The 26,905-nt window shown below is 49.4% G+C and overlaps 10 protein-coding genes across 16 annotated transcripts; 7 read left to right on the top strand and 3 right to left on the bottom strand.

Annotated features, from left to right (window-relative positions):
* Positions 1 to 146: 146 nt before the first annotated feature.
* On the bottom strand, positions 147 to 749 carry ABB37_04662 (putative ADP ribosylation factor 3; the record flags this gene model as incomplete). Of its 2 annotated transcripts, none has more annotated exons than XM_015802424.1 (1): positions 147 to 749. In XM_015802424.1, the coding sequence occupies exon 1, from the start codon at positions 684 to 686 to the stop codon at positions 147 to 149; it is 540 nt and encodes a 179-aa protein (XP_015658868.1). In that variant the 5' UTR covers positions 687 to 749. The 2 variants fall into 2 exon arrangements, with proteins under 2 accessions (XP_015658868.1, XP_015658867.1); XM_015802423.1 differs by having other exon boundaries at positions 147 to 727.
* Positions 750 to 1,270: 521 nt separating this feature from the next.
* ABB37_04663 (hypothetical protein) lies at positions 1,271 to 2,305 on the bottom strand (the record flags this gene model as incomplete). Its single annotated transcript, XM_015802425.1, has 1 exon — positions 1,271 to 2,305. The coding sequence occupies exon 1, from the start codon at positions 2,300 to 2,302 to the stop codon at positions 1,271 to 1,273; it is 1,032 nt and encodes a 343-aa protein (XP_015658869.1). The 5' UTR covers positions 2,303 to 2,305.
* Positions 2,306 to 2,595: 290 nt separating this feature from the next.
* On the bottom strand, positions 2,596 to 3,396 carry ABB37_04664 (putative short chain dehydrogenase; the record flags this gene model as incomplete). Its single annotated transcript, XM_015802426.1, has 1 exon — positions 2,596 to 3,396. The coding sequence occupies one exon, from the start codon at positions 3,394 to 3,396 to the stop codon at positions 2,596 to 2,598; it is 801 nt and encodes a 266-aa protein (XP_015658870.1).
* A 3,920-nt stretch (positions 3,397 to 7,316) lies between these two features.
* On the top strand, positions 7,317 to 8,748 carry ABB37_04665 (putative mitochondrial hypothetical protein; the record flags this gene model as incomplete). The annotated part of the gene is made up of 1 exon (XM_015802427.1): positions 7,317 to 8,748. Exon 1 carries the CDS (start codon positions 7,387 to 7,389, stop codon positions 8,746 to 8,748), a length of 1,362 nt encoding a protein of 453 aa, XP_015658871.1. The 5' UTR covers positions 7,317 to 7,386.
* A 488-nt stretch (positions 8,749 to 9,236) lies between these two features.
* ABB37_04666 (hypothetical protein) lies at positions 9,237 to 10,628 on the top strand (the record flags this gene model as incomplete). Of its 2 annotated transcripts, none has more annotated exons than XM_015802428.1 (1): positions 9,237 to 10,628. In XM_015802428.1, exon 1 carries the CDS (start codon positions 9,270 to 9,272, stop codon positions 10,626 to 10,628), a length of 1,359 nt encoding a protein of 452 aa, XP_015658872.1. In that variant the 5' UTR covers positions 9,237 to 9,269. The 2 variants fall into 2 exon arrangements, with proteins under 2 accessions (XP_015658872.1, XP_015658873.1); XM_015802429.1 differs by having other exon boundaries at positions 9,248 to 10,628.
* Positions 10,629 to 11,080: 452 nt separating this feature from the next.
* On the top strand, positions 11,081 to 12,597 carry ABB37_04667 (putative Signal peptide peptidase; the record flags this gene model as incomplete). Of its 2 annotated transcripts, none has more annotated exons than XM_015802430.1 (1): positions 11,081 to 12,597. In XM_015802430.1, the coding sequence occupies exon 1, from the start codon at positions 11,575 to 11,577 to the stop codon at positions 12,595 to 12,597; it is 1,023 nt and encodes a 340-aa protein (XP_015658874.1). In that variant the 5' UTR covers positions 11,081 to 11,574. The 2 variants fall into 2 exon arrangements, with proteins under 2 accessions (XP_015658874.1, XP_015658875.1); XM_015802431.1 differs by having other exon boundaries at positions 11,480 to 12,597.
* A 461-nt stretch (positions 12,598 to 13,058) lies between these two features.
* Positions 13,059 to 14,779, top strand: ABB37_04668 (putative mitochondrial LETM1 and EF-hand domain-containing protein 1; the record flags this gene model as incomplete). The annotated part of the gene is made up of 1 exon (XM_015802432.1): positions 13,059 to 14,779. The coding sequence occupies exon 1, from the start codon at positions 13,256 to 13,258 to the stop codon at positions 14,777 to 14,779; it is 1,524 nt and encodes a 507-aa protein (XP_015658876.1). The 5' UTR covers positions 13,059 to 13,255.
* Positions 14,780 to 16,044: 1,265 nt separating this feature from the next.
* ABB37_04669 (ABC transporter-like protein) lies at positions 16,045 to 18,307 on the top strand (the record flags this gene model as incomplete). Its single annotated transcript, XM_015802433.1, has 1 exon — positions 16,045 to 18,307. The coding sequence occupies exon 1, from the start codon at positions 16,136 to 16,138 to the stop codon at positions 18,305 to 18,307; it is 2,172 nt and encodes a 723-aa protein (XP_015658877.1). The 5' UTR covers positions 16,045 to 16,135.
* A 646-nt stretch (positions 18,308 to 18,953) lies between these two features.
* On the top strand, positions 18,954 to 22,575 carry ABB37_04670 (putative 5-histidylcysteine sulfoxide synthase; the record flags this gene model as incomplete). Of its 4 annotated transcripts, none has more annotated exons than XM_015802434.1 (1): positions 18,954 to 22,575. In XM_015802434.1, exon 1 carries the CDS (start codon positions 20,302 to 20,304, stop codon positions 22,573 to 22,575), a length of 2,274 nt encoding a protein of 757 aa, XP_015658878.1. In that variant the 5' UTR covers positions 18,954 to 20,301. The 4 variants fall into 4 exon arrangements, with proteins under 4 accessions (XP_015658878.1, XP_015658879.1, XP_015658880.1 ...); XM_015802435.1 differs by having other exon boundaries at positions 18,987 to 22,575; XM_015802436.1 differs by having other exon boundaries at positions 20,140 to 22,575.
* A 2,074-nt stretch (positions 22,576 to 24,649) lies between these two features.
* ABB37_04671 (putative mitochondrial hypothetical protein) lies at positions 24,650 to 26,338 on the top strand (the record flags this gene model as incomplete). The annotated part of the gene is made up of 1 exon (XM_015802438.1): positions 24,650 to 26,338. The coding sequence occupies one exon, from the start codon at positions 24,650 to 24,652 to the stop codon at positions 26,336 to 26,338; it is 1,689 nt and encodes a 562-aa protein (XP_015658882.1).
* Positions 26,339 to 26,905: the final 567 nt, after the last annotated feature.

The following is a 26,905-nucleotide window of genomic DNA, read 5'->3' on the forward strand; positions in this document are numbered from 1 at the left end:
TATATATTATATATATATATATATATATATATATATATATATTCGAAAAGGAAAGCTTAAGAAGCGTCTAGATTGTTTTTCCTAACACCCACGTCGGTATAACACACGAAAATAGAAGTAGAGAAAATAAGAGTAATGCTGATGAACTACTTTGACTTCAAGTTCTTCACCGCCCACTCAAGACCCTCGTTGAGACCCTCACCTGTCTTCGCACTGCATTTCTGGATAGACCACGTACGGTCACGCAGGCTGTGCAGATTCAGCGCCGTGCTGACGTCCTCCGGGGACAGAGCAGTTGCCAGGTCACACTTGTTGGAAAAGACCAGGACAGGAGCCTCGCGAAGCTTCTCTTCCTGAAGAAGCGCGTCGAGCTCCGCCGATGTCTCCTCAAGACGACGACGATCGGCCGCATCGACAACGTACACCAGGCAGTCGACCTCGTCGTAGTAGTTAGGCCAGTACGCGCGAATCGCCTTCTGACCGCCAATATCCCACATATTTAGCTTGAACCCTTCGCAGTTGATCGACTTGATGTTGAATCCCTGGGTGGCCTGCGTTGTTGTGGGGTCTTCGTCGGAAAGCTTACGAAGAATGGAGGTCTTGCCGGCGTTATCGAGGCCCAGAATCAGAATTCGAGGCTCGGTGTCGCTCTTCTTGAGCTTACGAAGGAGCGTGAGGAGTCCCATTTTGAACGCAAAACAGAAAACAAAAATAACTCTATCGGTGCTTAAAATACGTGAGTATTACACTTCGAAGGTTAAAATAGAAAGCATTGGGGATATATGAAAAAAATGAGACACAGCAAAGGGGAAAGAAAAAGACGTGAAATGCTTGAGGTCACTATTAGAACATATGGCCGCTTTGAGTAATTTTATTAAGTCATCTGGCAAACGTCGGGTTACGAAAAAAGGGGTAATACGATTTTTATAAACACTCCTTTCCGTTTTTTCTTCTTTTTTAGGCAGTTTTGAATAGATCGCTCATTTCTTTACGAACCGCCTTCAATGAACAAAAAAAAAGTATTCTTGCATCAGACCTTTCATTCATTTTCAAACACGTGTGAGAACCAAAAAGGAACATTTTGAGATATTCGTGGCGAATCGAAAGAAACGAACGCTCTTCTACGCAGCTGACGAAAGAAAACAACGAGAAGATAAAAGGCAAAAAAAAATCGAAAATGATTCTATAGAAGGAGGAGAAAAGAACGATAAATGAGTACACAGAACTTCTTTTTTGAACGCAAATATAGATAGCTACGGGTAAAACAGTCTTAAGCAATCTCAATCTTATTCCTCTTGGCCATGCGCTCGTCACGCGGTTCAAGATATTGCGTGCTCACCTCCAGCTTTCTTTTATAACGGCTTTCGCTGAAGTTGTAGGTGTCTTTGTACCAGCTTTGAGAATACGTAGCATAGAAACAAGGACGGGGATCGAGTTTTGAATTGCGAAGTCCGCGATGGATTACGCGGTAGTCAAAGAGGAGGGCGTTTCCAACTGCAACGGATGGTCGCACAGACTTGGCTTTCCCATCCACACCGACATTGTGAGATCCAGGAATAAACTCTGTTCCGTTGTGACTGTCGACAGGAACAAGCGGTACGAATACGTTCACCGCGTAAGGGAATAAATCTACCACGTCACTGAGCGCAGGCCCGTCAGTGTGATAATTTTGCGTCTCGCTCCCCATCATCGAAAGGAAACAGCCCGACGACATAATTTTTTTGCCAACTTTCATTTTCGGATTGCATAGCAAAAAATCTAACGTTTCCTGAACTGCCTTCGACTTTTCTACCAACGGCACAACTTTATTACTTATAAAGTCTGCAATTATTTCAAAGCGGCCAGGGCAGCGCTGGCGGAAATTCGAGTAACCACTTTCCAATGTAGGAACCGAGGTGTTAAACTCGGATTGACACTCGTATGTCTTCAGTAAAGCATGAAAGTACTTTACGGCCTCGGCGCCCCATTTTGCGAGCTCAGCATCGAGATGCTTTCGCTCCTCCTCATTGTTTCCCAGCAAAACGACACAAAATCCATTCTTCAAAAATTCTTTTGCGTACTTGTTTCCGCGACCGGAACGCATCAGTCTGGCCTCTCCTGTCGGGGTGGACAGGCAACACACGCAGCTTTGACTCGTTCTGCTGTTTTTATCGGTGTCGCTTCCGGTTTCCGCCATAAAACATTTCTTGTGGTACCACTTTTTGCACTTCAGGCATTGGATGTCTGTACTTTTTCTTGCGTTGCCCAGCACCTTTCCGCAACGGGAACAACATACCGGAACCGCAGCTTTGGCAGAGCTCATTTCTTTGAAGCGTTTGAGGGAAGAAAAAATGAAAAGGACCTAAGATTAGCGAGCATACACCTTAGCTTTGTGTCCTAACGCCAAAGCAAGTTAATCTGCTTTTCGAGGCCGAAGTGAACCACTTTTAGCCGCACATTTGACAGAGAAAACGTCATAAAGTGAAGGTCAACAACTTAAAAGAAAGTTAGCGAGTTTGATAGTAGCGTTTTCATGGGAAAATGAAACCGATAATAACCGTGTACAGCGTAAAAATAAAAATCGATATCAGCAATAACAGAGGAAGGATTACGTCTTTAAATCGCTTTACGGTCGGCCGCAAAGCCGCCTTGGGGTATGACGTTTAAACACTCAGACGAAGTCGCAAGCCACAGAGGAGTGTCTGCACCTTCCTGTGCACTCTTCAGTCCTTCTTGTGACGACATGTCCGTGCGACACCAACCAGGACAGCACGCAAAAATGTGAATCTCTGGATGAGCCTTTCCAAACACTCTGGTGAAAGTTGTATTGGCCAGTTTGCTTACACCATAAGCCGATGCAGGCCAGCCAAGTTGCTCAAAATCACTTGTTTTTGTGTGTGCTAGAAACTCACCAACCAGGAAGTCGATATCGTCGCCAGAATCCGCAGCCAGCCAGCGCTTCTTCAAGGCATCGCCGTGTATAATGCTTAATGTACCAGCGGTAGATGAGACATTTACAATGCGTCCACCCTTCTTAATAAGCGGGGCAAAGGATTCACACATTGCACGCGTCGCCCGGTAATTGATAGCGGCGGAAACCTCAGCCTGTGTATGAAAGGGTACCGTTGAATCCGTCTTGTACGCGAACCCTGCATTGTTTACCAAAATGTCAATTGCGGGTCCAAATGTACTTTTCACCTCGATGGCTGCGGCCGCAACGGTCGACGGCTTTGAAAGATCAACAGTGACATGGTGCAAAACAGCACCAGGGAAGTCGGTTTTAATTCTGCTTTCCGCCTCCTTTGCCTTCGCAGCATCACGACATCCCATGATGACAGCGTATCCTTTTTCGCAAAGACCACGGGCAATGTAAAACCCGATGCCTTTGTTGCAGCCAGTTACAAGAGCAATTGACATGATGACAATAACCAGAAAAAATATCCTTTAGACGCGAAGAAGGGAGCGGGGAATACCAACAGATTCGTAAAGACAAGAACGGGTAAGAAAGAATTTCTACTGGGGAAAAATGCTTTGCGCTGATAATGCTCCTTTCCATTTTAGGAGTTTGATAAGTGTGTGCGGTAGCCCAACACAACTGTTTTCCCTCATATAACTGCAATCACCTCGCTGCTTGTGTGTAGGCAAGAAACGGTTAATCACTCCTCGTTTCTTCTCTTTCAGTCCACACAAGGGAAGTACAAGATGACAGCAAAAAAAGAGCTCTCTACTGTGAGCCCCACTTCCCGAAAATTTGCCTTTGTGCATACAAATCAAAAGGTCCATAAAAGCCAGCTATTGTGAACGGCCTTCAGCGATCACCGCTTCTCCTCGACGGCTTCTTACCTCTTCTGTCGGCTTCTTTCACAAATGTCATCATGCTGTCGAACGCCCTCTACTTCCGTCCAATGCACTCCTCAAGACATCACTGCCGGTCGTTTTCGACTTCTATCGTTCCTCATGCTTTGGCTGGGCTTCTCCTTTTCGCGGGCCTTTGGCCCCCGCCGCGCCGGCCGCCCGCCCCCCCCCCCTATCGAAAAGCCCACCCCAAAGTTGCCCCACGACCGCACCCGCCGGCCCGACTAGCCAGCACCAACCGAGCAACAATACCCAACCCCACAGGTTTCGAAAACAGACGCAAAGATGCAAATTAACGATAGTCCTCATATCGGTACATCCAAAACTCGAAGAGAGAGCCAAAACGCGAGTGCGGAAGCGAAACAACAAAGTTCTCCCTTTAGATTCTCAAAAAACGGCCTTGAATCGATATGAGCAGTTGAAGTGGCACCTTTGCCGTCCAAAAAAAGACATTACTACGGACTCTTAAGGTAGTTCTGACTTTAATTAATTGCCACGTGTCGAGTTAGGCCGTCTTTGATGACAGTTGGATCTCTGTTGTGCTCTTCCTGGTCTTGGAATCCATCTTTTTCCCCTTTTTCTTCTCCTTCCCGTTGCTTACGGCTTACATACCACTTAGCGGCATTAGCTGTCCCCAGACCTCCCTCCATTTTCCACCGCGCCCGTTATCTTCCGAGTACGTCTCCGGTGGTAGCATGTCTTGGCACTGGAAAAAAAACGTAGAATTGTGGTGGATTTGCTGCAGTTTGAGAAAAGCCAGAAAAGCCGCTGAAACCAACACACAGAGTAGACTGTTCTTATCCAATCTCTTTCCCTACTGTTGTCGAAGAAAAAATGCAATGTGCCCCGCATCGCATTCTCTAGGGAAGCCAATGTTGAATGCTAAACACGGTTTCGACGGAGCTAATCCTTTGCTAAGTTAATCCCTTCCAAAGACCCCACAATAAAGCGGCTAACCTTCCATATTTCCAGACTCATACAGCTTCTCAATCGCCTTATTACAGACTAATCAAGGAAGATAAGCTTTGTTCGCACATTCCACATCTTTAACGCACTTATTTTTCCCCCTCGTTGACTTGTGTAACCTTTCGTGTATAACCTCAACGGCCTGCACGGCAAAACCAAGAGTAATATGTTAACGTGTTACACCGAAGAAGAGAACATCTGGTTTCCCGCTGGCAGCAGTAAATTTTCCCGGAGCGTAAAGTAACTCAGAGGCAACACATGTCTATTTCTGACAAGTTGGACAAATTGCGGAGAGCATTACTAGTACCTCCATAGGGAGCGCTTCCGTTAAGTAAAATGAACGTTATGACTAACACGAGGTGGAAACAGCCTCGTCACAGCGTACCGGTAAAACAGCTTCAGCACTACGGCAGATGAGTTTGGTAACCCGTCGGCACCCGTTTACGTCAGCAGTATTGAATGTATGAACTACTGCAAGCCACTCGAGCATGTGAACAACACATGTCTGTTTGCCGCCACTAATTACCATAAATTGGACACAAGAAGATTTCTTTTTAGTGACCATCATCTCTGATGTCTCAACAATTGGTGAACTCTATAAGCTCTTTTTTAAACCGCCGTGAACCCTTTCACTTTGTTGCAGGGCTCGCGGTGACCAAGAGGCTGACAACGGTGTCACCGTGTTTCTCTTCTCCAAGTGTGTTCTTCTACGCTGCTCTTCCTCCTTATCCTTAGTTAAAGCCTTAGCTTTTGCGTTTTCCGTCCTTCACTCCGTTGTTTCTTTGCGACGGCTCAACAGTTGCTATTCTGCTTTTGCTTGTCCTTCCCACCGTCCTCCGGAGGTTCACGTCAAAACCTAGTGGGAAACTTTTCTCTGTTGGTTTCTGTTAACGTGTCTTGTTGTTCTCTGTTGTATGCCATTATTGGCGATAATGAATGCAAAAATGCCTTCCTTAAATGAGGGTAGCGTTGCAAACGGTGATCTGCCGCCGGATCCGGTCCAAATGATTTCTTTCGCGTAGGTATAATGCGTGGCGGGGCACACTGCATTATACTCTGAACTGCTGAAGGTAAACGTGTATAGTAGGCACTCATGAACTACACCTCTTTTAGTTTCCATAGCCCAGTCGAAGCTGCTTCTTGCATCCTTGACTCGCGGTACTGTGTCCCGCTTTTGAGGAGACGCATCCACCGTCAAGAGGAAGTTATCATGATATCGCGTGTACAGTTTTCATTTTGTGCATTGTGGACAGACATCGTATACGCGCCGTTTGACTCGTTTGCAAGCCTTCAGGAACGGAGGGCGTTAAATTCCTGTTCTAAAGCAGCCTGTGATTCAGCCATATTTTTTTCGCTCTCCTTTGCTCTTTCCGCAATGGAGAGAAGTCAACTAAAGTGCTTCGCTCGTCATCGATTGTTCCTTTTCAGGTGAAGTTTGCTTTTTGGACTTTTGCTGGTCGGAATGTGGACGGGAACGGGGAGGGGGGAGAGGACGCGAAGGTGGCAAAGTTCAAAACTACGCGTGGCTGAACATCGGGCTCGCTGTGGGCTGGTGGTCGGTGAAAAAAGGCGGCGGTTTTGGCGAGCCTTCCTCGGGAGAAAATGAAGAGCGAAAAGCAGTTACTAGTGGACTGTTAAGGGTTCGCGGTGGAACCGAAAGATCGAGGGAGGACGAATCAGTTGATAAGGTTGAAAGTAACACCGTCGTTTGGTCTGCTTTGTTTCAGTTGTGTGGGGCAACTGTTTTCATGTTGTAAGGTGGAACACAGACTTTTTGGAAGATTACCAGTTAATCAAAGAGGAATCGTTGGGCTGCAGCTGCTCGTTCCAACGCACGGCAGCTCACCTAATGATCATCGGCAATGAAATTGGTGAAAAGTGTCTAGGAAGAGTATCCGGCCAATATGTGTGGATTTGTCACCAAGACAAAGATGAGCTGACAGTTCTTCTTTTTCTTTTTTTTTCTCGAGGTGATCTGTGAGAAAGTTCTGTTCTTCCTTTCTTTCAGATCGTAGCCGACGATCCAAAAGGTGAGAAGAGGTCAAGTACGGGAGGTTGGAACTGCGCTTGTTTGCTAGATGATGGCCTTTGACAAAAGCTAAGGGAGAAGCACTAAAAAAAAAAAACGACAGTTGACAGTGTGTCTGCGAATCGTTCGTATTTGTAAAAGTGATCAATCAAATGCAAGAAATCTGGGCGACAAAAGAAATGATCAATGATTGAGCAAAAACTCTTACTGAGGTATTGCTTTGTTTAAAGAATGAGTCGCAACTGAAATTTTCCACAGATCATTCACGGAAAAAGCGAGTGCGTCAGCGGATGAGTGAACTAAAAGAAGGCTCTCTAAAAAGCAATTTGCAGCTCGTGCAAATCTGAGTTGTCGCGTTAGCAGAGAGAGAGAGTTGAGCATTGAACGATACCGTCCCATGCTCGCGATGTGTCTGCTGTTTTCACTCTCCCCAGAACCTTTTCTCTTTCGACTTTTTTCTGTCCTTTTTTCTCGCTGTTGCTGCACAAGAACAAGCACCTCCAGATCATTTCATCAACTACTTTTAAGCATTTGAGCCAATTTTCTTTTTCGGCGCAATGGAGGGTTCGTCTGGTTGCGGGTTCGGTGCAACGAAGGAGATGATAAAGCGCATTCTTGTCGGGCAAGCTGTGGCCTTTCTCAACTCTCTTACCGGTGTTTCCACCACAGAACTTGCGAACAATAATGCAAGCTATTCCGTGCTTCAGTGCTTAACATCGTATTTATTTATTTTGTCCTTCTATGGACCGGGATTTCTTTTTCTACTGTACAAATTTCGCCACCGCAAGTTTTCTGATTTTAGATTTTTCGATAGGTGGTGGAAGTATGCCATTCTTGCCTTTGTGGATTTGGAGGCCAACTACGTTGTTGTGCTTGCGTACCAGTACACAAATATGATGTCAGCTCAGTTGCTTGGCTGTTTTACAGTCCCTTGCGTTCTTGTTCTAAGCTTTTTTATTCTACGAATGAAGTTTGCTTTGACTCATATAGCTGGTGGCGCGATCGCTATCGGTGGGCTCGTTTTCCTCATTGCCCTCGACGCAGATGGTTTGTCTCGCAATCAGAGTGGTGGCAGCAAGGAGGTGCTCGGCGATATATTGTGCTTGATTTCAAGTGCCCTGTATGCCACTAGTAACGTGCTCACTGAACTTTTTGTGAAACCATCAAAGCAGGCCAACCTTTTTGCTCGCTGCCGGAAGCCCGAGTCGGAGTCCATAGCAAATGATGGAGTGCCGGTACTGCAACAACCACAAAATGAAGAGCCTGTCCACCAGATCGGTGCAGAAGTCGAACTTGAATCCATGGAGGATCGCCCCAAGGCACCAGTGTATGTGCCATTGGTCGAAAATTTGGCGCTTATGTCTTTGTTTGCCTCGGTTTTCGCAACGATCCAGTTTTTTGCGGCTGAATGGAAGAATTTTAAACCAAACCGCTCCGCATGGACGAATTGGGACTGGCTCTTCCTAATGGTTTTCGGCATCTCAATGTTGTTGTTGTACACTTTGATGCCTTTGCTGTTCATCATTTCTAGCGCTGCGTTTGCAAACGTTTCTCTTTTGACTGCCAACATCTACGGTATTATCTGGAATGTGACTATTTTCAAGATTTATCCAACAAGACTCTTTTTCGTGTCATACATTATTATTGTTATTGGCATTCTGTTGTACAACTTCACAGACGTAATCCGCATCCCGTTATGTGCGCGCTGGAACTATCCATGTGGTGATCCATTTAAGGACGGAGAAGAAGGAGTAGACCCGAATGAGGGCGGACAGCTTCGTGACTCCTCCGTACCGCATCCTCAGCGTGAGCTCGGCACCATACCTAATAGAGATGAAGGGGCGGTAAAACGTAATGAAACAGATAGTTTACGACGTGATGCTATTGGTAAAGTTGACGAGCTTTTACGAGAGCAGTAAGCAACTAATCATGTGAATGAGGGGAAACGAACTTCTTTTGTTGCAGGTTTTTTTGTTGTTTGAACATTGCCGACAAATGTATATATACGTTTGTTCAAAGTGCATGCCTTTTAAAGTTCGTATAGCTGCTAGTATCTGCATTTCTCTCTTCTTATAGTCATCTTCATCCGAAGCATCTAATCGAAACGGTCAATGCAAAGTAGAAACTAAACATGCTACTTAAATTAATAACTATTTCCACACACGTGAAAGGTTTTCCAAAAGACTAATGTAGGCAAAATCAACGATTTCAGATATTCAAAACTGAATAAACTGAGAGAGACGCTTTTACATCGCCGTTTCAGAAACTTTTTTCTGGTTTAAGGACTCCGCCTTCTTTGTTAAGTGTTATGGAGAGTTTGTGTCATTCCAACCGCGGACGAATAATGACTTAAAAAAAAATGTCTTGTATTTTTCCTGGAACACTTCTCCTCTTCTGCATCTCTTCCAGTCTCTTTTAAGTGCTATTATTATTGGGTGCAATGCCACCCGTTAAGAATCCGGTGTTTTTTGTCATTGGGTCTACCGGTACAGGCAAATCAAAGGTAGCCGTGCACTTAGCTCAAGAGTTAAAAGGCTCCTACGGATACCAAAATGTTGCGATAGTCAACTGTGACGTTTACCAGTGCTTCGACGCTCTCCCCATCTCCACCAATAAGCCATCTGCTGAACAACTAGGAAATGTACCTCATGCGTTCCTAGGGTTTCTTGAGGCCGATGGGACTTTGTGTGCCTCCAGAGCATACCCTTCACCAACAGAGGCTGCAGCGCATGCCGCGGCATCAAGCGCGCTGAAGCAGGAGAAGATTTTTAACGTGCACACTTACGAAAAAATGGTGACTTCATTTATCTCGGAGTATTTTCAACAACACGATGGGGCGGCACTTATTGTCTGCGGCGGAACATGTTACTACGTTCAAGCACTGCTTTTTTCCAACTCTCTCGTGCATGACGTTGATGCTACCGCACCAGATGATACGAAGGAAGGCCGTGATGGAGTCGAAAATGCATGGGAGCGTCTCCACGAAATCGACGCCGATACGGCGTCTCGCTACCACCCCAATGACTCTCGTAGAATAAAGCGAATGCTTGACATTCACAAGAATACCGGACAAAAACCATCCATTATTTTCGAAGAGCATGAGACGCAATTGCGCTTTGATTGCTGCTCCGTTTTTGTTATCTGGACACACATGGAGCGGCCGCATCTAGACAGCGCATTGAACCAACGAGTAGACGAGATGCTCCACCGCGGTATGATTGACGAGGTTCGTGGTTTTTGGGCAGCATTTAAAGGGAACCCGCCACACAGCAGCTTAACAGAGGCTATCGGGTGTAAAGAATTTCTGAGGTTGCTTGCGGAGCATAATTCGTCACAGGTGAATGAGGCGGAGCTAAAAACTGCGGTGGAGCAAGTGAAAGCCAATACCCGCCGCTACGCACGACAGCAAGAGCGATGGATCAAAAATCGTCTCATTAGACTTTTGCAAACGACCGCTCTTAAAGAGCAGTGGACTCATTTCGTTGTGTTTCCGACAGACCAAGGAAACGGTGCGCTACTCAACATAAGTACCCTCCTGCAGACATTTTTCATTGCGCCTTGTGATAATGTCGCAGGAGATCTTGAATATCCTTTGAAGGAGGAGGTGCGCACGCAGGCACCTGTGTGTCAAGAGAAATGCGCTATTTGTGGCCTGCTCGTTTACGGGAGAGGGCAAATGGAAGCGCACCTCAAATCAAAGCGCCACCGTGGTGCTCTGCGGCGCCTCGCTCTGGAAAAAGAGCAAAGAGAAGTTTACGGTCGAAAACTACCTCCACCAAAGAGAAAGCGAGGCTTCTAAGCGATGGACTTCTCTATCCCTCTTTTTTGTTGTTTGACGCTCACACCGGCTTACAGTTACACAATTTATATATACTACTGCTACTCAGATGAACACCAGCAAGATGAGAGAACAATATTAAAAGGAAACGCGTACCACAGTAACAATGCTACTGAAAGGAGCTGACAGTGCTAATACGCTAACGGCATTCAACACCATTGTATTTGTCGTGTTGTTGCCACAGTCACGCCTCGTTGATCTTATGCAGAGGCGAGACAAGAAGACCGCTTTGCGTTCTACGGCATTTACAAGATCTTTTTTTTTGATAGTTTACGAAAAGAATGGAGTGATGAAAAGAGTAAGAATGATACGAGGAGGATGAGGAACAATGGCTCCGACGTTTGCTGATGACATGATTTCTACCTCTACTACTCTTCCTCGCTCTTCTCCTTCGCCTTATCTTTCGGACTTGCAGAATCAAAGTTCTCACACAACTTTTGAGTTTTTTTTCTTTTCCACCCACCCACCCCCGTGGTTGCCTACCACGATAGGGATCCTTGGGTTTAACCAATTCAACTATCCTTGTTTGCCGCTTCGTTAGTAGTGCTACCTATTAGAAAAAATGGAAAGAGAGGAAATCGCCAAGTCCAGTGCACCATCGTCCCCTGACGTTGTAGGGAGTAAGTTTGGCAGCGGGACGCTGCGCGGGGTGAATAGATAATATGTTGGAGGTTCATCGCGAGTTTGGAGGGTGGAATCAGGTCTCAGCTAATGCATCTCTCTCGGACTCTTTGCACCTCTCGATTCTTCTATTCTGTGCTTCCAGCTTTCTTTAACTTCTTCCTTGTTGCGTCCATCAAACTTCCCTCGGAAGTCTAAACTCACATAAAATCAGTTTGCTGGTCGAGGAAACTTTACATTGCTGTCTATAGCTTAGCTTTTTTTTTCTTTCTGTTTGACCTTTACAATGTCTCAAATATACATTGCTCTGGGATTTTTGGTCTCGTGCGCTGTCAGTGTCGTGAGCGTGGCCTCGCACAGGTGCCGGAATGCATTGATGCGTGGCAAGTCCGAAAACACCCTCCACACCGATGAGGCACTGTCGATGCCTTTGAATGGCTCCGTTATGCTGTTTTCTCTCTACGTCCTGCTACGCTTTATTCCGAAAGAGTTCTTCAACGCGTTGATTTCCTTCTGCCTGAGTCTGTTGAGCATTTTCGCCCTGAACGCGTTCGTTAAAGGATACGTGAAAGCGAACATTCTCACTGGGCTGCTCTGCGTGGGAATTGCCACCGTCAGCTACATGACAGGTAGCTGGATTGCCAACAACGTTCTAGCTTTCGCTTTTGGTGTTACTGCCCTTGAATCTTTACATGTCGGTGGATTCTCGGCGTCATTTGTGCTGCTGATCGGCTTGTTTTTCTACGACATCTTTTGGGTCTTTGGGTCCGATGTCATGCTCACCGTCGCGACTGGCATTGACGGTCCGATCAAAATACTATTCCCGCAGACCATTTTCGGTGACCACCAGCAGAAAAGCCTGCTGGGCCTTGGCGACATCATAGTCCCTGGTTTTTTCATCTGTCAAACGTTGGTTTTCTCGAAAGACTTTGTCAAGCGAGGCAATTTGTACTTCGCAACAGCAATGGTGGCGTATACGCTGAGTCTCTTTAACACCATGGCTGTGATGCTTATTTTTCAACACGGCCAACCGGCGCTGCTATTCATTGTGCCATGGCTACTTATCTCATTCTGTGCGGTCGCCATTTATCAAGGTGATGTGCGGGCGGCGTGGAACTTTGACATTCTCACTGTCTTCTCTACTTCCAGCGACGAAAAGACACGGGATGAAGAGACATCCCACGAAGAGGAAGAGTCTCTGGGGATGTTTGTATGGGCGTCTGTTCTAGATCTGTTTGGCTTGACATCTGAGGAAGAGGTGAAGAGTGATGCAGATGGGGCAAAGCTCAAAGAGAAGAAGGAGGCGTAGCGGTGAAAGGAACTCAAGCGTTTTTTCTCTCGGGGTTTCTTTTCCATGTGGATCCCACTCGTTTTTATTCTCGCCAGCTTTTTCGTCATGGGCGCAACAACTGCAAGAAGCAGCGAGTACATTACAAAACACGAGCTTCATACATATTAAGCAATTTTTTTTTGCTTTTGTCTCCGAGACATTTTTCCACATCACTTATTGTTCAGGAAGAGCAAAGCTTTTTCTCAACAACGCAGTTATGATCTTAGAGGTTTCCAAAGGTGAAACTTTCTATTGCTGCAGTTGGAAAATGCTCGAAGGCCCCTGAAAACAACAACACAATAAAAAGAACGTGTGGTGCCTCAACAGTATGTAGGATGCATTTTGAAAGAATTTTGTTGTACATGGTTCGCCCTCTATCGCGTCTCTGTCCTGCTACACGCATCTCTCGTCTTTTTGGCAAACTCATTCGAATGGATATTAGAAATACAACCACCCCAAGGTATTGAAGCATCTTCATTTCCTAGAGCCACAATAATTATACACACTCTTCCTTTTCCCTCTTTCGTCTTGTGGTGCACAATATTGCTTCGTTGCTGTCCGCTAACTTTCTTTCTTCTGTTCCCTCTCGGACCCGCAACTCTGCCTGGGGTGCGTCGCAAAACGCGAAGATTCAGAAATGCTCCGCAGCTCTTTTGTGAGGCGCGCCAACGCGCAAGTCGCGAAAGCGGTGGCAAAAGGGGCTAGTGGATCTTCTCAACATGTAGCCAAGAAAGAGCCGTCGAAACTGCGCTACTATGCGAGTGCCACGTACGAGATCCTTCGTCACCTCTACCACGGATTCCGATTGTTCTTCATCAATACTCGACTCGCGTGGAAGTACTCTCGTCAGCTGAAACGAGGGGTCGCTCTCACCAGACGTGAGAGGCTTCTGCTTGAGAGTTCCACGAAGGACTTAGTGCGTCTTGTGCCGTTTAGCTTCTTCATTGTCGTGCCGTTTGCGGAGCTTCTTCTCCCGGTGGCGCTAAAGATGTTTCCTGGTCTGATTCCGTCCACATTCGAATCTGAGTCGCAGGGACGCAATCGGCTCTTTAACGACGCCATGGCAACCCTGCGCGCTCGGCAGCGCGTCATGGACTATTTGTCCGCCACGGCGTTGGCAACGTTTGACAAGGATCAGCAAGAAGTAATTCGGCGGAGCGTCCGTGGGGAGTCGATCGCGCCGAAAGACATCCGCTCCGTAGCGCAGTACTTTGACCGCGACGGCAGTTTTAGTGTTCTCAAAGTTCCCGACAACATCGCCGTCGGCTTAGGTCGCTCCGTCGGCGTTTTCAAGTGGTATCATGGGCTGCTCCCCACGCGTTTCTCTGCGTCCATCATGCGACGCGCCATCATCCGCCGCTATCACGAAGTCCGCGAGGACGACCGCCTTATCCGCCTTGAGGGCATTGACATCATGACACATGACGAACTTACCAAGGCTAACCTGACCCGCGGTATGCGCTGGATGGAGGGCACGGAGACACTCCGAGTGCAACTGGAGTGGTGGAGCTCTCTCGCCCAGGACGGGAGCGTTCCGTACAACACCTTGTGGTGGATCAAGCCGAGCCGGTACGGCATCCGAAAATCAATGAACAACTTGCCGTTGGCTCAGCGCCGCCAACTGCTCGGTATTCAGAACCTCCCAGAGGCCGTGCGCGCCAGTCTTGAGACGCTGTGCGACACAGTCGACACAATGCCGTCCATTAGCGATGACGCCAAGAGCGCAGATAAACTCGTCGAAAAGATCGAGAGCATTACATCGTCAGCCGAAAAGAGCGACTCTGAAATCGGCTTTGAGGGCGTCCAAGAAGTCGTTGGTGCGTTTTTGACGGAGGAGAATGTGACGAAGATGTTCGAAAAACTCAGCAAAAACAAGCTGCCCGAGGAGACCGTTGTTGTGTCTGATGTAATCGAATACATTGGTCACGAGACCCACAACTCTAGCCACGCTGTGTCAACGCTGTTCGACGCGTTCGATTACGGAGCTGGTTCGAAGCCCATTACGGAGAAGGCTCTTGTCGGTATCGGTGCGCGTTGCCGCAAGGCTGCAAAGCCTTCGCCACCGCCACCGCCACCGAAGCCGGAGGTGGAGGAAAAGCGTGATGGAGCTCCTAAAAAGGAGGAGTCTCCCACTGCCGCGTCGCAGTCGGCTTCGAAATAAGTGTTGATGGTAGTATTGAGAGAATAAGTAGCTGAGGCATTCGTACGCACGTCTCTATCTTTTTTATTACGAGTTTTGCTCCTCTTCGTTTGTTGTTGCTCTCAAGGTCGATTTTGTGCATTTTGTAAGTCGCTTGCGTCTCATTATATAAGTATTGTGCTGCAGCTGTTTCTCTTTCGTCTTTTTCCCTGTGCGAACTGTTAGCTACCTCTTTCTTCTGGAAAAGATGGTTAGTATGAACTGGCACGAACTGCCTTTCCAATTTCCTCTGATTGAAAGAATGTGTATCCATTGCGACCATTTTGAGCGCGACGATATTGTATGTTGCTATTCTTGATACGTGTATACTCCCTTCCGTAGTTTAGCGTCGCTACTCGCTGAAACGAGGTAGCTCTGCGTTGTATTATAGAACTTCTTTGCGGAGACCAGCTGCAAGACAACTCGTGTTGTCACATTAATCTATATGCAAAAAAGTAGAAGCGCAAACCGATTTTCTTTTCTTCTTTCTGGCTGTGAAGGTTAGGGAGTCGGATCGTTTGGCGTGCTACAGCACATTTCCTTTTTGTTTCTTCTCTTTCGGTAAAACTGATCGCTTTTTTTAAAATGCGTGGAGCTAGATACGAAGACGAGAAGGAGGTGAGAAAGAGCCGGAGAGTCACTTTTGTTGCTTCAACGCTGCTTCCCACTTTCCGTCTCTGGATCGAATAGTTTTGACAGAACGGTTCGCGCAATACATTTTTTTTTTTCTCTGTGCGTACGTGCGACACTGCCAATATGGATTCTTTGTTGTGACAGAAAAGCGAAGTAGTCTGTCTTCTCAAGCGCCCCTCTCCGAGTTGCGCCTTTAACCTTTCACTGTTGTTATTACTATTTGCCATTATTAAGTTGCTTAATACAACCTTTATTTTCCTAAAAGAATCGTTGAAAACTTCGACGGCGGAGAGAAGCCAAAAGCCTGTGCTTGGCTACACGTTGTACACAGATGACTTCCTTTGGAGCTCGATGCAAAGGGGAGTTATTGGGAGTTGAGTGTATGCCCGTTCAGTGAAGAAACCTTCAGCTCAACATTAAAGGAAAGTGAAGTTAAAAAGTCCTTCCCGTTGCCGACACCCGCGTTGTAATGGCGGCTGTTCTACTCTACAATTTAACGTGACGAACAGTGTCCCCCTTGTAATTGTGCTGCGAGTCACGGCGTTAACGCGGTAGCGCTTTTGTTTCGTTTTCGCCTCTTTCAACGTCTGTTCTTCCTCTTCCTTTTTCTTTTTAGTGGCATTAACGTGTCCATCCGCCTTCTGTTTCCAGTGTACATCTGTCGATCTTTTCATTTCTTTTTTGTTCAAACGAGCGTGTTCATGCATGATTAGCGAAAGTACACCGCTGGTGGGCAGCTCTTCGCCGTTGACCTACACCCCGCAGTATCGGCGGTGGGATGGCGATGGCAACGAACCCTTTGCGCACGCCTCGGACGCCCCTGCGCAGCGCCTGCGAGAGTATTACAACTCTGTCTTTGTTGCCGGTGGGGTCGAGATTGCGTTACGAGATGTCGCCGTAGTGCGAAGCTCTGTATTTCACCATTGTCTCCCGATACTTTGTTCCGCACGTATTTGCTGCCAGTGCGTGTCGGCGAGGTTCAGCAGGGGAGGGTTTCATTTGGTCACCGATTTGGACGGAACTGCTGGGGCGGCGTTGCTGGATGCCATAGCAGGACGGACGGTATGTGCGTCCGGCGACATCTGGATCGACGGCATAGCAGCAGAGCAGCGCGATCGACGACACCTCATCGCATCTATTGGAATGGGATTGCTGCTGATTCCTCAGCTGTCCGTCGAGGACCATCTGTGGTGCATGGTGCACCTACACAAAAAGGAGCGGCGCAGCTGGAAGCGTGAAACGGTGCTTGCGGCCTCAAACTTCACTAACATTGACATCCGCCGGAGAATCTACGACCTCACGGAAATGGAAAAGTTCCGCTTGCAGGTCGCGTTGGAGCTGGTGCTGGATCCACCAGCTCTCTTGCTCTGTTACTCTTTCGACTCGATGAGTTTGGCACAACAGATGGAAGGCACCGAGCTTCTCTGCCGACTGACGCGGGAGATCAGAAAAACCGTCGTGCTGAGTACACGTTCCCTTCCCATGCATATGTTCTCCGCCGCCGAATCCCTTCTCCTCTTCGGGTCAAAGGGACGCGTGCTCTACTCTGGAAGGTGCAAGGACGCCCTTTCGTACTTCAATCGCCTCCGAATCCCATCCAGCATTCCCGAGCCTCTATGGAAGGCGGTCTTGACGCCTACGCGAGACGTTCCAGCCGTCGGGAACGACGCAAGCACGTCTTTTCCGACTGCATCGCCGCTCACGGTGGCTTCCGTCAAGTCGTCCGTGCAGAGAGACCGTTCAAGGCCAGAGACTCGTGTGTATGCGGCCATGTGCACTCCACCGCGGCTTTCTTCCCGCCTTGCACCCGCGTACTTTCGCGACGATTTCGCGCAGCTTCTCGTGACGTCAGCGACGAACGCATCATCAACGCCGGTGGCGGTGGTGGAGGTTTCCACCAGCGGCGACCTGGTGGACCTGGCGGCGGAGTGGGCGGACAGCGAAGTACAAACGATGTACTACGCCGCAAAATACTACGACTCTTCCGTTCGTGCCGTTCTGGTCAATTCCGTGGAAAGCGGCATTGCTCACACGCCGCCATCGTCGATTGTGCTCACGGCAACGCTGCCGCAGACAGCTCCGAACAGCTTATGGAAATTTTGCATACTGCTGTTGTACTCTCTAAAGCACATCACGGCGGATGCCGAGCTGGTGGCGGGAGTTTTATGCATGTCCGTTGGACTGATCTTGGTAGCCGTACTAACGCATTTGCAACCGGAGAATCAGGGTGGGATGTACAACATTCGCGGCCTCATTTTTGCAGCCTTCACCCTAGTCTTTTTCACCAATTTGGTGACAATGGACCGCGCTGGTGATCAGCTGCGCATTGCGGTTATCCATTGCAAGCGGCAGCTTTATGGAGTAGTGGGCTTTGCTCTCTGCCTGGCTCTTCGCATTGCGCTGATCCGCTCCGTCTACTTAGTTCTGTTCTTTCCATTTGTCGTATTTGTGCTCAAGTCGTCATATGCTTTAGCTTTGCTGGCGTGGGCTGTGGGCTGCACCCACGCAGCCTTCCAGTACGTGGCGGCCGCCGTCCTTCCATCGCGGTTGTGGACTGTGCGGGTGTGTTATGCGGTATTTGGGTACAACATCATCTTCTCTGGCTTTTTGTTGAACCTGCACACCATTCCTTTGCTTTTTACCCGTCTCAGTTTCCTTCGCTTGGGGTACGGCGCGGTGTTGCACACGTGGTTGCACGGGAACAAATTTCAATGCGACGGGGTAAACAACACGTCATATTGCTACACCGGCGACGAGTACTTGGCGGTGCATGGGCTGGAAGATGATTCAGTGGGGACTGCTTCTGTCGTTCTTGCTCTGTACAGCGTCGGATTGATGACATTGCTGGGGTGCATCCTGTATTTGAAAGCTCTGTGACAGTGCTTTCATGCACTCCCGCTATTGCTATTATTTTAAATCGTCTCTCTCGTGTCTTTTCCTCCCTTTCCAATGCGTTCAACTTTCGCATCAAGTTTTGCAGTGCGGAGGACTAGTTGTGTTATTACCATTCAGCTTTGCTGGGCCGACACGTTTTTCCTTTTCTTTCCTCGATCTTGTAACAAATGAGCTCCGAAAGCTGTTGTCAGCAACAAAATCAAAAAGTAGACGGAAACTCAAGTTGTTGCTAATGTGGGAGGATCGTGCTCGTAAACACCGTTGTCCATATAACCAATTCTCTGAACGGAGAACACGGTGAAAACGCTTTTTTCTTTTTCGTTCAAAGATCCATTTCGTGCAACTTTGGAATACAAGCCTGCCCTCCCGTGATTTGTTACTCCGCATGGCTACGTTTCCGTTGCGGTAACGACGGCTGGTAAACTCGACATGATTGCCAGGTTTGCAAAGCTGAAATGCTCATGGACATTGGTGTGAAATTTCGTTCTCCATCATGTGCGCTGATGAGGTGCTGCGGATGGCTATCCCGCTCTTCAGTGTTGTCGGTGGCTGTCTTTCAATTCTTTTTTTTCGTTTCTGCACGCTGCCACTTCGTCTCCTTTCTGCTTTTTCGCCTTTCGCTTATCTCAGCGTTGACCACAAAACACCTTTTTTTGTCAAAAGACCGACCATTTATGTGAGGTGAGACGGCTATTCTCTTGCTCTGTCGTCCTCTCCGCCCTTCCACGGCTGAACTTGCTTTCGCCTGACGTGCTGCGCTCATCGGTGCACCTACCTCTGCAATGGAACGCGGCAACAAACGAAGGCGGAGCAGATCAGCCGATGCAGCACTTGTTGGTCGCGACGACGACACAAATGCTGCGGCGTTGACGTCCCCTCTTCATCGGCCAAAAGATAACGAGTGTTGTAGTTTTTCAGTTTCTCCGTCCACGTCGTTAGAGCAGGCAGGCGGCGATTATGCGACGGTTGTAGAACGAAGTGCTGCGCTGCTGACAAGGTTAAAGCAGAAGCACGGACAAAGCAGCGCGATGTCCTCTAGTATGAAGGCAGAGATGACGGTCGCGGAGACTGAGCCGCTGACGTTGCCGTGCACATTCGAGCGTTCTCATCACTGCTCACCGCCTCCCGCCTTTCATGCCACCGCACTGGACAAGGTGTTCTCGTTGCTAAGTCAAGATCCAGTGTCGGCGCAGACGGCTCCACCTCATCACCGCGAGGTGGCCACGCAAACGGGAAGTTTGCTACCCCTTGACACACAAAAAGAGCGTTTATCCAGCGAGTTGAGCGCCTTTTTTACTTTGTTGCATGTTTTTTTCGCGTGAGGTTGAGGGACAACACACGCAAAGCCAGCGCACTCAAGTGGAAGGCATTCAGAATCACATTTTCGCGAAAGCCAAGATTGTACTTTTTCCCTCTTTTCTGCCGTCTGCATCGTTTGCGTTGGGCTCCTTTGCTCAGTTCATTTTTCTGCTATTCATTGGGCAATGCGCACGTAAGTGAAAACAAGTTTTTTGTTAACGGGTGAGAAGCACTTGGGGAATATCGCGACGACCTCAAGTTAGGCGTTGGGAGGTCAACGAATATACATATGAACATCTGTGTGCATAGCCTCTGCAATCTCACGACATCAACAGCAACAGAAAAGAAGTCAGAAGACTTCCACATAGCCTCTTCGTTTTTCTTCCATGCGATGACACGTTCACGCGCATTCGGCGTGCGCCTGGATTATTTTTCAACCCCTTTGTGGATTTCACCTTTCCATATCCTGCTGCTTCAATTCCGGTCCATCTTTATCTTATCTTTTCTATTTGCCAAGCTAGATTCATTCACATATTGCTGTTTGTTTCTTTCTTTTCTTCTCATATCCAATCATTCCGACTTCGTCGGAGTTTCAAAAAAGCAAAGTGTTCTCGTTTTCTATTATTCACCTCTCCAAAAAAGTGTCCGTCCCTCTTCCGTTTCTGCAGCGTGAAATCATGAAGGCGCTTCACCTCTATCATTACAGTGGCCAGGAGGCAGATCAGCGCTACAACCTGGCGACCCCGCGCAACCTCTTCGTGCAGCGCGTTCCGCTCATCGACGGCGGTGATGCCGTCGCGAAGATGGAGGAAATCCGCAACTACGTGCACAACACGATGGAGCTGTACGAGAAAGTTTTCGAGTGCCTCGCCTACGAGGAGTCCTTTCTTGTGCAGCCCATTCATAAGCTTCGCCACCCGATGATTTTCTACTATGGTCACACTGCCGCCTTCTATATCAACAAACTTTGTGTGGCCGGCCTGACAGAGCGCATTAACCCGAAACTCGAGGAGATGTGCGCCATCGGCGTGGATGAGATGAGCTGGGACGACCTCAACGTGGAGCACTACTCCTGGCCCAAGGTGGAGGAGGTGTGTGAGTACCGCCGTCTGGTGCGCGACCGCGTTGACGAGCTCATGTCGAGCGGCAAATTTCCGTTGGCGATGCCGTTGACGCTGGCGAACAGCACCATGAATGACGCCAACGCGTTCTGGTGGGTGATGCTGATGAGTGCCGAGCACGAGCGCATCCATATCGAGACGGCCTCGGTGCATGTTCGCGAGCTGCCCATGAAGTTCGTTTCGACGCACATGTCTGACTTTTGGCAGCGCTGCCCGGAGTCAAACACGCGCGCCCCGGTCAACGAGCTGGTTTCCATTGAGGGTGGCAAGGTGCAGGTGGGCCGCCCGCCTGACTCGAACATATACGGGTGGGACTGCGACTACTCCAACGGCCACAACGTCGTGGAGGTGGCGCCCTTCAAGGCCAGTAAGTACGTCGTCTCCAATGCCGAGTTCTTTGCCTTCATGAAGGCGGACGGCTATCGGCAGCAGAAGTACTGGGACGAGGAGGGCTGGAGCTGGGTGCAGTGGAAGAAGCCAGAGCACCCGTGGTTCTGGGTCCGCGATGAGTCTCGCTCGAGCGGGTACGCGCTGCGCTTGCAGACGGAGGTGATTGACCTGCCGTGGGACTGGCCGTGCGAGATGAACAACCTCGAGGCCCACGCCTTCTGCTCCTTCAAAAGTGAGCAGCTGGGCAAGAAAGTTCGTTTGCTGACCGAAGCAGAGTGGACGCTGTTGTTCGACCGGTATGTCGGGAAAGACATGCCCGAATGGGGGCCGAAAGCGCCTGGCAACATCAACATGGAGCGCTACCAAAGCAGCTGTCCGGTGAACAAGTTTCAGCACGGTGACTTGTACGACGTGGTTGGCAACGTGTGGCAGCACTGCGCGACGCCGGTGTACCCGTACTCGGGCTTCCGCGTGCAGCCCTTCTACGACGACTTCTCCCTCCCGACCTTTGACGGGCGTCACACGTGCATGAAAGGCGGCGCGTGGGTGAGCACCGGCAACGAAGCCACGCGCGACGCCCGCTTCGCCTTCCGCCGCCACTTCTTCCAGTACATCGGCGTCCGCTACGTGGAGGGGCCCGAGGTGGACGCGGCGCTGAGCAAGCGTGGCGCCCTCGGCCTGGACTCCGAGGTGGATGCCATCACCGACATGTGCTTCCGCGACTCCTTACAAGGCACGCCGAACGGCTGCGTCGCCATCGCCGAGTACGCGCGCCGGATGTTCGCCGAGCACGCGAAGGTCCCCGCTGCGCGGGCAATGGATATTGCCTGCGGTGCTGGCCGTGTCGCCTTCGAGCTCACCAGCGCGTTCCAACAGGTGATCGGCGTGGACTACACCTCCCGTCGCCTGATACCCGCCTTCGCCATCCGCGAGCGCGGGGATTGCCAGTACAGCGTGCAGACAGCGGCGAATGAGGAGCGGGCCGCGCGGACAGTACGCAGCGATTCGTACTCCTGGGGGCCGACGCGCGAACGTGCGACCTTCTTCCAGGCCGACCCCACCAACCTGCACGCTCACCTGTCGAACTTCTCGCTCGTGGTGTGCTGGAACTGTTTAGAGCGCAGCTACCGCCCGAGTGCCATCCCGGCCCACCTGCTGAATCGCATCGTGAAGGGTGGTCTTCTCGTCATCGGCGGCGACTACAACTGGGACAACATCAAGAAAGACGCCGAGGACGCGGGCATGGTGGACAACACGTACGTGACCGACCGTTTGATTGCCAGCAAGAGCGACCGTCAGAAGGTGATCTTCGACCTTCTCGGCGGCAGTGGCGCCGTGGAGCAGGTGGGAGAGAGGGTGTCCATCCCCGTGGCGTTCCCAACCTCGGAGGACACCGGCGCCATCCGTGTTCTGCACTTCACCACATACCGCAAGAAGTGAGTAAGATGCGCGGCCAGCACAGAGTTGAATAGCGTCTCGTTTACAAGAGGCCGTTGCACGAAGACTCGCTGCTCTGACTCACGGTAGGTGGCCAGAATAGAATTGACGGGTTTTCGCGCTACGACTAAAGCCAGTTGTCTCCTCTACCACTGCATGTTTCTTTTACCATATTAATAAGAAAGAAGGAACATCTAGCTCGTTTGTATCTTGTGTCATCTACCTTTTTTTGTTTTTACTTTTATCTTTATCGCTCTCTTGTTCTCTCAAAGTTTTCACTTCCCATTCAATTGGTGCTAAACCCACTATGTTCACGCATGCCGGGAAAAGGGAATGGTGTGCAAGGCATACCGCTTCTTTTACTACGGCAGTGGCGAACGCGAAACGGTGACGCTAACTTCCGGTGCTTCGTAGACGAGCGCAAGTGCGAAGATTTGAGGAAGCGGCGGGCAAACAAGAGCTTTGTTTTCTTTATCTAATTCAGCGTCCCGTCACACTTTTTGCCTTCTGCTGAGCGATACCTTTATTATAGTTAACAGAGCGGTAAGATAATTATATGTTCTCTTTTTTTTTTGTCTGCTTGTTAGTTTAGTTTTTCTCCTTTTCTCGATTTCTGCCATCTACCAACATATAATTGATTGTACTTCACCGTTTGTGCAAGGAGAACACTTTGCCAGATATTGGGGTTCTGTTAATGCAACGTTGCAATAGGAGGCTTCAAGAGAACGCAAAGGGAACAGGACTCATACACTTCACAGACACACAAACGCCTATTCACCGCGCTATTGAGCCAGCAAATGCTTCACTAAAGTTAGCCTTTTTTTTTATTCACTATTGTTTTTCTTCACTTCTTCTCTTAAGCGGCAAAATCTGAAGGAGACAGACTAGTCGCGAGCTCCACAAGTCTCCTGGCGCACTCAAAAACCCAATGCTTTCTAAAGAACTTGTTTTCTCTTTTTCCCATTTGTGCGCGACAGGACTTTTCAGCGGTGCTTGAGCGACGGAGGCGCAACAGGAGCACCTTATTACAGTTCACTGAGTTGTTGTAAGAGGTGTCGAACTCGATTATCGTGCAGAGGGGCAATACCGAAACTGTCGCATCCACAAGACGTCTTTATTGCTGCTCTACATCAGGAATTCGTGATGTGACTCAACCGTGTTTTTTTTTGGCTTTGGAAGTACTCCCTGATTTCTTCGAGCTTGAAGGACGTCACCTGCTTCACCATTTTCCCTCTCTCTACGAGTCAGCTCTCGCGTTTCTCTTTCTGTTTTACGCTTTTATTGTTATGATCATTATTACTATTATTACATGGTTTTATTTCTCTATTTCTACCATTATTATTATTACACTCTGTGTGTTTTGTTTTTCACTACTATTGTTGGGTTTGCATGATTCTGCTTCATTCTTGGCCAATTATGCACTGTAAAAAAGGGAGAATAATGCAACAACTCAGAAAATTCTGTGAACAACGAAAGGAAAAAAACTCCAGAATAACAGATGCCATCAGAGGGAATGGCACAGTCCGAGCTCTTGAAACTCTTGTTGAAAACGGTAGAGCATTTTGCGATTGCCTGAGTGAACAGACGTGGGACTCCACCGCTTATCTTGACCTAAGGTATTCTTATTCAGGAAACTGTAGCGGTCTTTCTTGAACTGTGAGAGTGCGCTTCGCGGGTTTTTTTTTTCCACTGCTGTGTATTGACGCGCTTTAACTTTGCTAGGTTTCCATTGCCTCTATACCTCTCAGCGGTCGGTCATTTTCTTACTTTTCTACATTTCGCCTTTGCCTTCTACGCGCGAAGGTGAACGCTCACAGTCGCTCTCTGTAGGTCACTCCAAAATCAAGCGAAAGCGGAATGCAAGCCGTTGACTTCCGTTATCTTTTCCCTTCATCTCAAAACCTCTTAGCCGACTTTCCATTCTAGGCGTTCTGCAACTCCATTTGACAGAGAATTCAACCGAAGTGCTTCGTCAACAAGGAGCAGAGATCGGCCTCCCAAATTTGCTTCCAAGAGCATCTTCGACGCATTCTGCACTTCAAATAGCATTTATTCTAGCCGATATCTTCTACCGAAAATGCGGAGTGCGTCATTACGCCACTGCAGCAGCGTCCGCCCCTGGCCTTCGCTACGAAGCGGATCTCTGTTTACCGGATGCTTTAATGTTGCTCTGACTCGGCAAATTGGGCGGGAGGTGCGCCGCTTCCACAGCAGCGGCAGCGGCAGCAATAGAGGCCACAGTAGTGCCGCCTCCGGTATTAATATTCCAAAGGTGCCGCGCCCGCAAGGACTCGAGGGGTCAGCCACGAAAGAAGCTGCGAGAGATGACCTCCCACCCATTATTGACACACCGGCTCCCCCACGGCCCGCTTTCTACGTCCCACCGGAGAAGCGCGATCCTTCTGACGAATCTCTAGCTTTCTTGAAGCCCGGCAGCCCGTTGCAGCACTTGGCGCAGCACCAAGTAGAAGCTCCGCTCCCTGGCGAACTCGACCGTGTCCCTTTCCTCGCTGCGCGCGAGAAAGCTGCGCTAACGTACATGGACGCGGATGCGGCGCGAGTGCAGAGCACCAGCGTGCACGCCGGGCAACCACTGCTGCACAGACGCTCCGTAGTGGACACAAGTAGCTACTACTACACCTCACCGCACGAGGAACTAGGCAAGGGGCCGTCGAGCACGGCGGGCAGCGTAGGCGTGTCCCACCGTTGTCGCCTTCACACACTGCAGGACGCCGCGCCGCGCAGTGCTGATGCAGACTACAGGGCCCCGTTGGAGCACGGCGGAGGCGGCAGCACGCCCAAAGAGCGCAGCATCTTCACCGAATCGCACGAGTTTGCCGCGGTGGACAAGTCCGTAGACGAGACGGAGGACGAGATGCAGCGCGCGGCGCCCAAGCCGGCCGTAAAGCAGCTGGAGGCGGACATCAAGAAGCTGGAGTACTATTATGGCACTCAGCAGTATGAGAAGCAGCTGGCTGACTTCCGCAAAAAGTACGGAGAGGACGGCAACGATTATAGCAAGGCAGCGGGCGGTCGAACCTACACCGCGCACGAGGTGGATCGCGGTCTGGACACGCAGCCCATTGATTACCTGCGCAGTAGCCCCAAACTGCAAGTCCAGCTCGTTTCCGGGCTGCGTGCATACGATCCTGTTACCATCATGCAGCAACAAGGTGTCATGCGCTTTCAAGGGTACGCCTTTCCTCCTACGGTGGAACTGGGCAAGCTGAAGGGCGACTCTGATCACCTGAAGGTGTTGCACGACGCGCACAAGAGCCATCCGCTGGTTGTGCGCGTGCGAAGGAGCTTTAATGCGTTGATTGGGCGAACAGACGCCCGAGACGACTACGTGGCTGAGGGGGATAAACCAAAGGAGGACACCCACCTGATGTATCGCACCCTCGGTCTTGATGCGGTGCAGCGACGGCAGATGCGCTACATGCTCACGGACTTTGACCACGCAGATCGCCACACCACCTTCCACGTGATGATGTCCTACCCGTACACAGATTGGCTGCATGTGTTCTACATGGTGTTGGTGGGCTGGTGCTTGTATCAGCTGCAGGTGCGGTGGGGTGCCTACGGGTTTTACGATGAGTACATGGGATTAGACTTACGGCAGGCCCCGCGGCTGGAGAAGCCGTTGCTGGCCGGCATTACCGTTACCGTGATGGTATTTCTTCTCTTTCAGCCGCTTCTCGTGGCCAGCGTTGCAACCACGCGTGCGTATCGTATCATCATGCGACGTCCCATTGGCCCACCGTAGGCGAGCAGTGCGTGCGTGGACAGAGCCCCACTCATTCTGACGTGTGTGTGTGTGCGTACATGCAAAACGTTCGCCGTGTTCAAAACTCATAACGCGCTCTTTATCGTTTTTTTCCGCTCGAGCTGTTCTAGTATCTTTAGTTGTGTTGTCGCTTGTGGCCCGGTGGCGAGCGCTGATGTTGCGCTGCGGCTACTCTCCTGTTTCAGTGCGTTTAGGCTTTTGTCGTCTCACCGACGGGAACAAGCTGAGGGATGAAGCTAGAGGCGGGAGATTTACTGAAGGCAATTGTTTCTTTCCAGTCGACTTTTGTTTGTCTTCACACTTCTTTTTTTGCTGTTCATTTTTCTGTTACTCTGCAGCGTAACATCGTGTGTACATTGCCGCACCAGTTAAAGAAGTTCATTTGAAAAATCTGACCAGGAGCTGCTTCATTCTTATTTCCAGCTTCACTTTTCCGCAACAGAGTTGTTGTGAATGCCGCCTGCCTTGTCCTCTCTCTCTTACGCACCGAAAAGCAAACGCAAACGCTGATGTTTTTTCTGCTTCTTTGCGCTCTCGTGTTGTGCA

The sequence above is a fragment of the Leptomonas pyrrhocoris genome, assembly GCF_001293395.1.
Source record: "Leptomonas pyrrhocoris isolate H10 chromosome Unknown, whole genome shotgun sequence".
In the NCBI taxonomy this organism is placed as follows: domain Eukaryota; phylum Euglenozoa; class Kinetoplastea; order Trypanosomatida; family Trypanosomatidae; genus Leptomonas; species Leptomonas pyrrhocoris.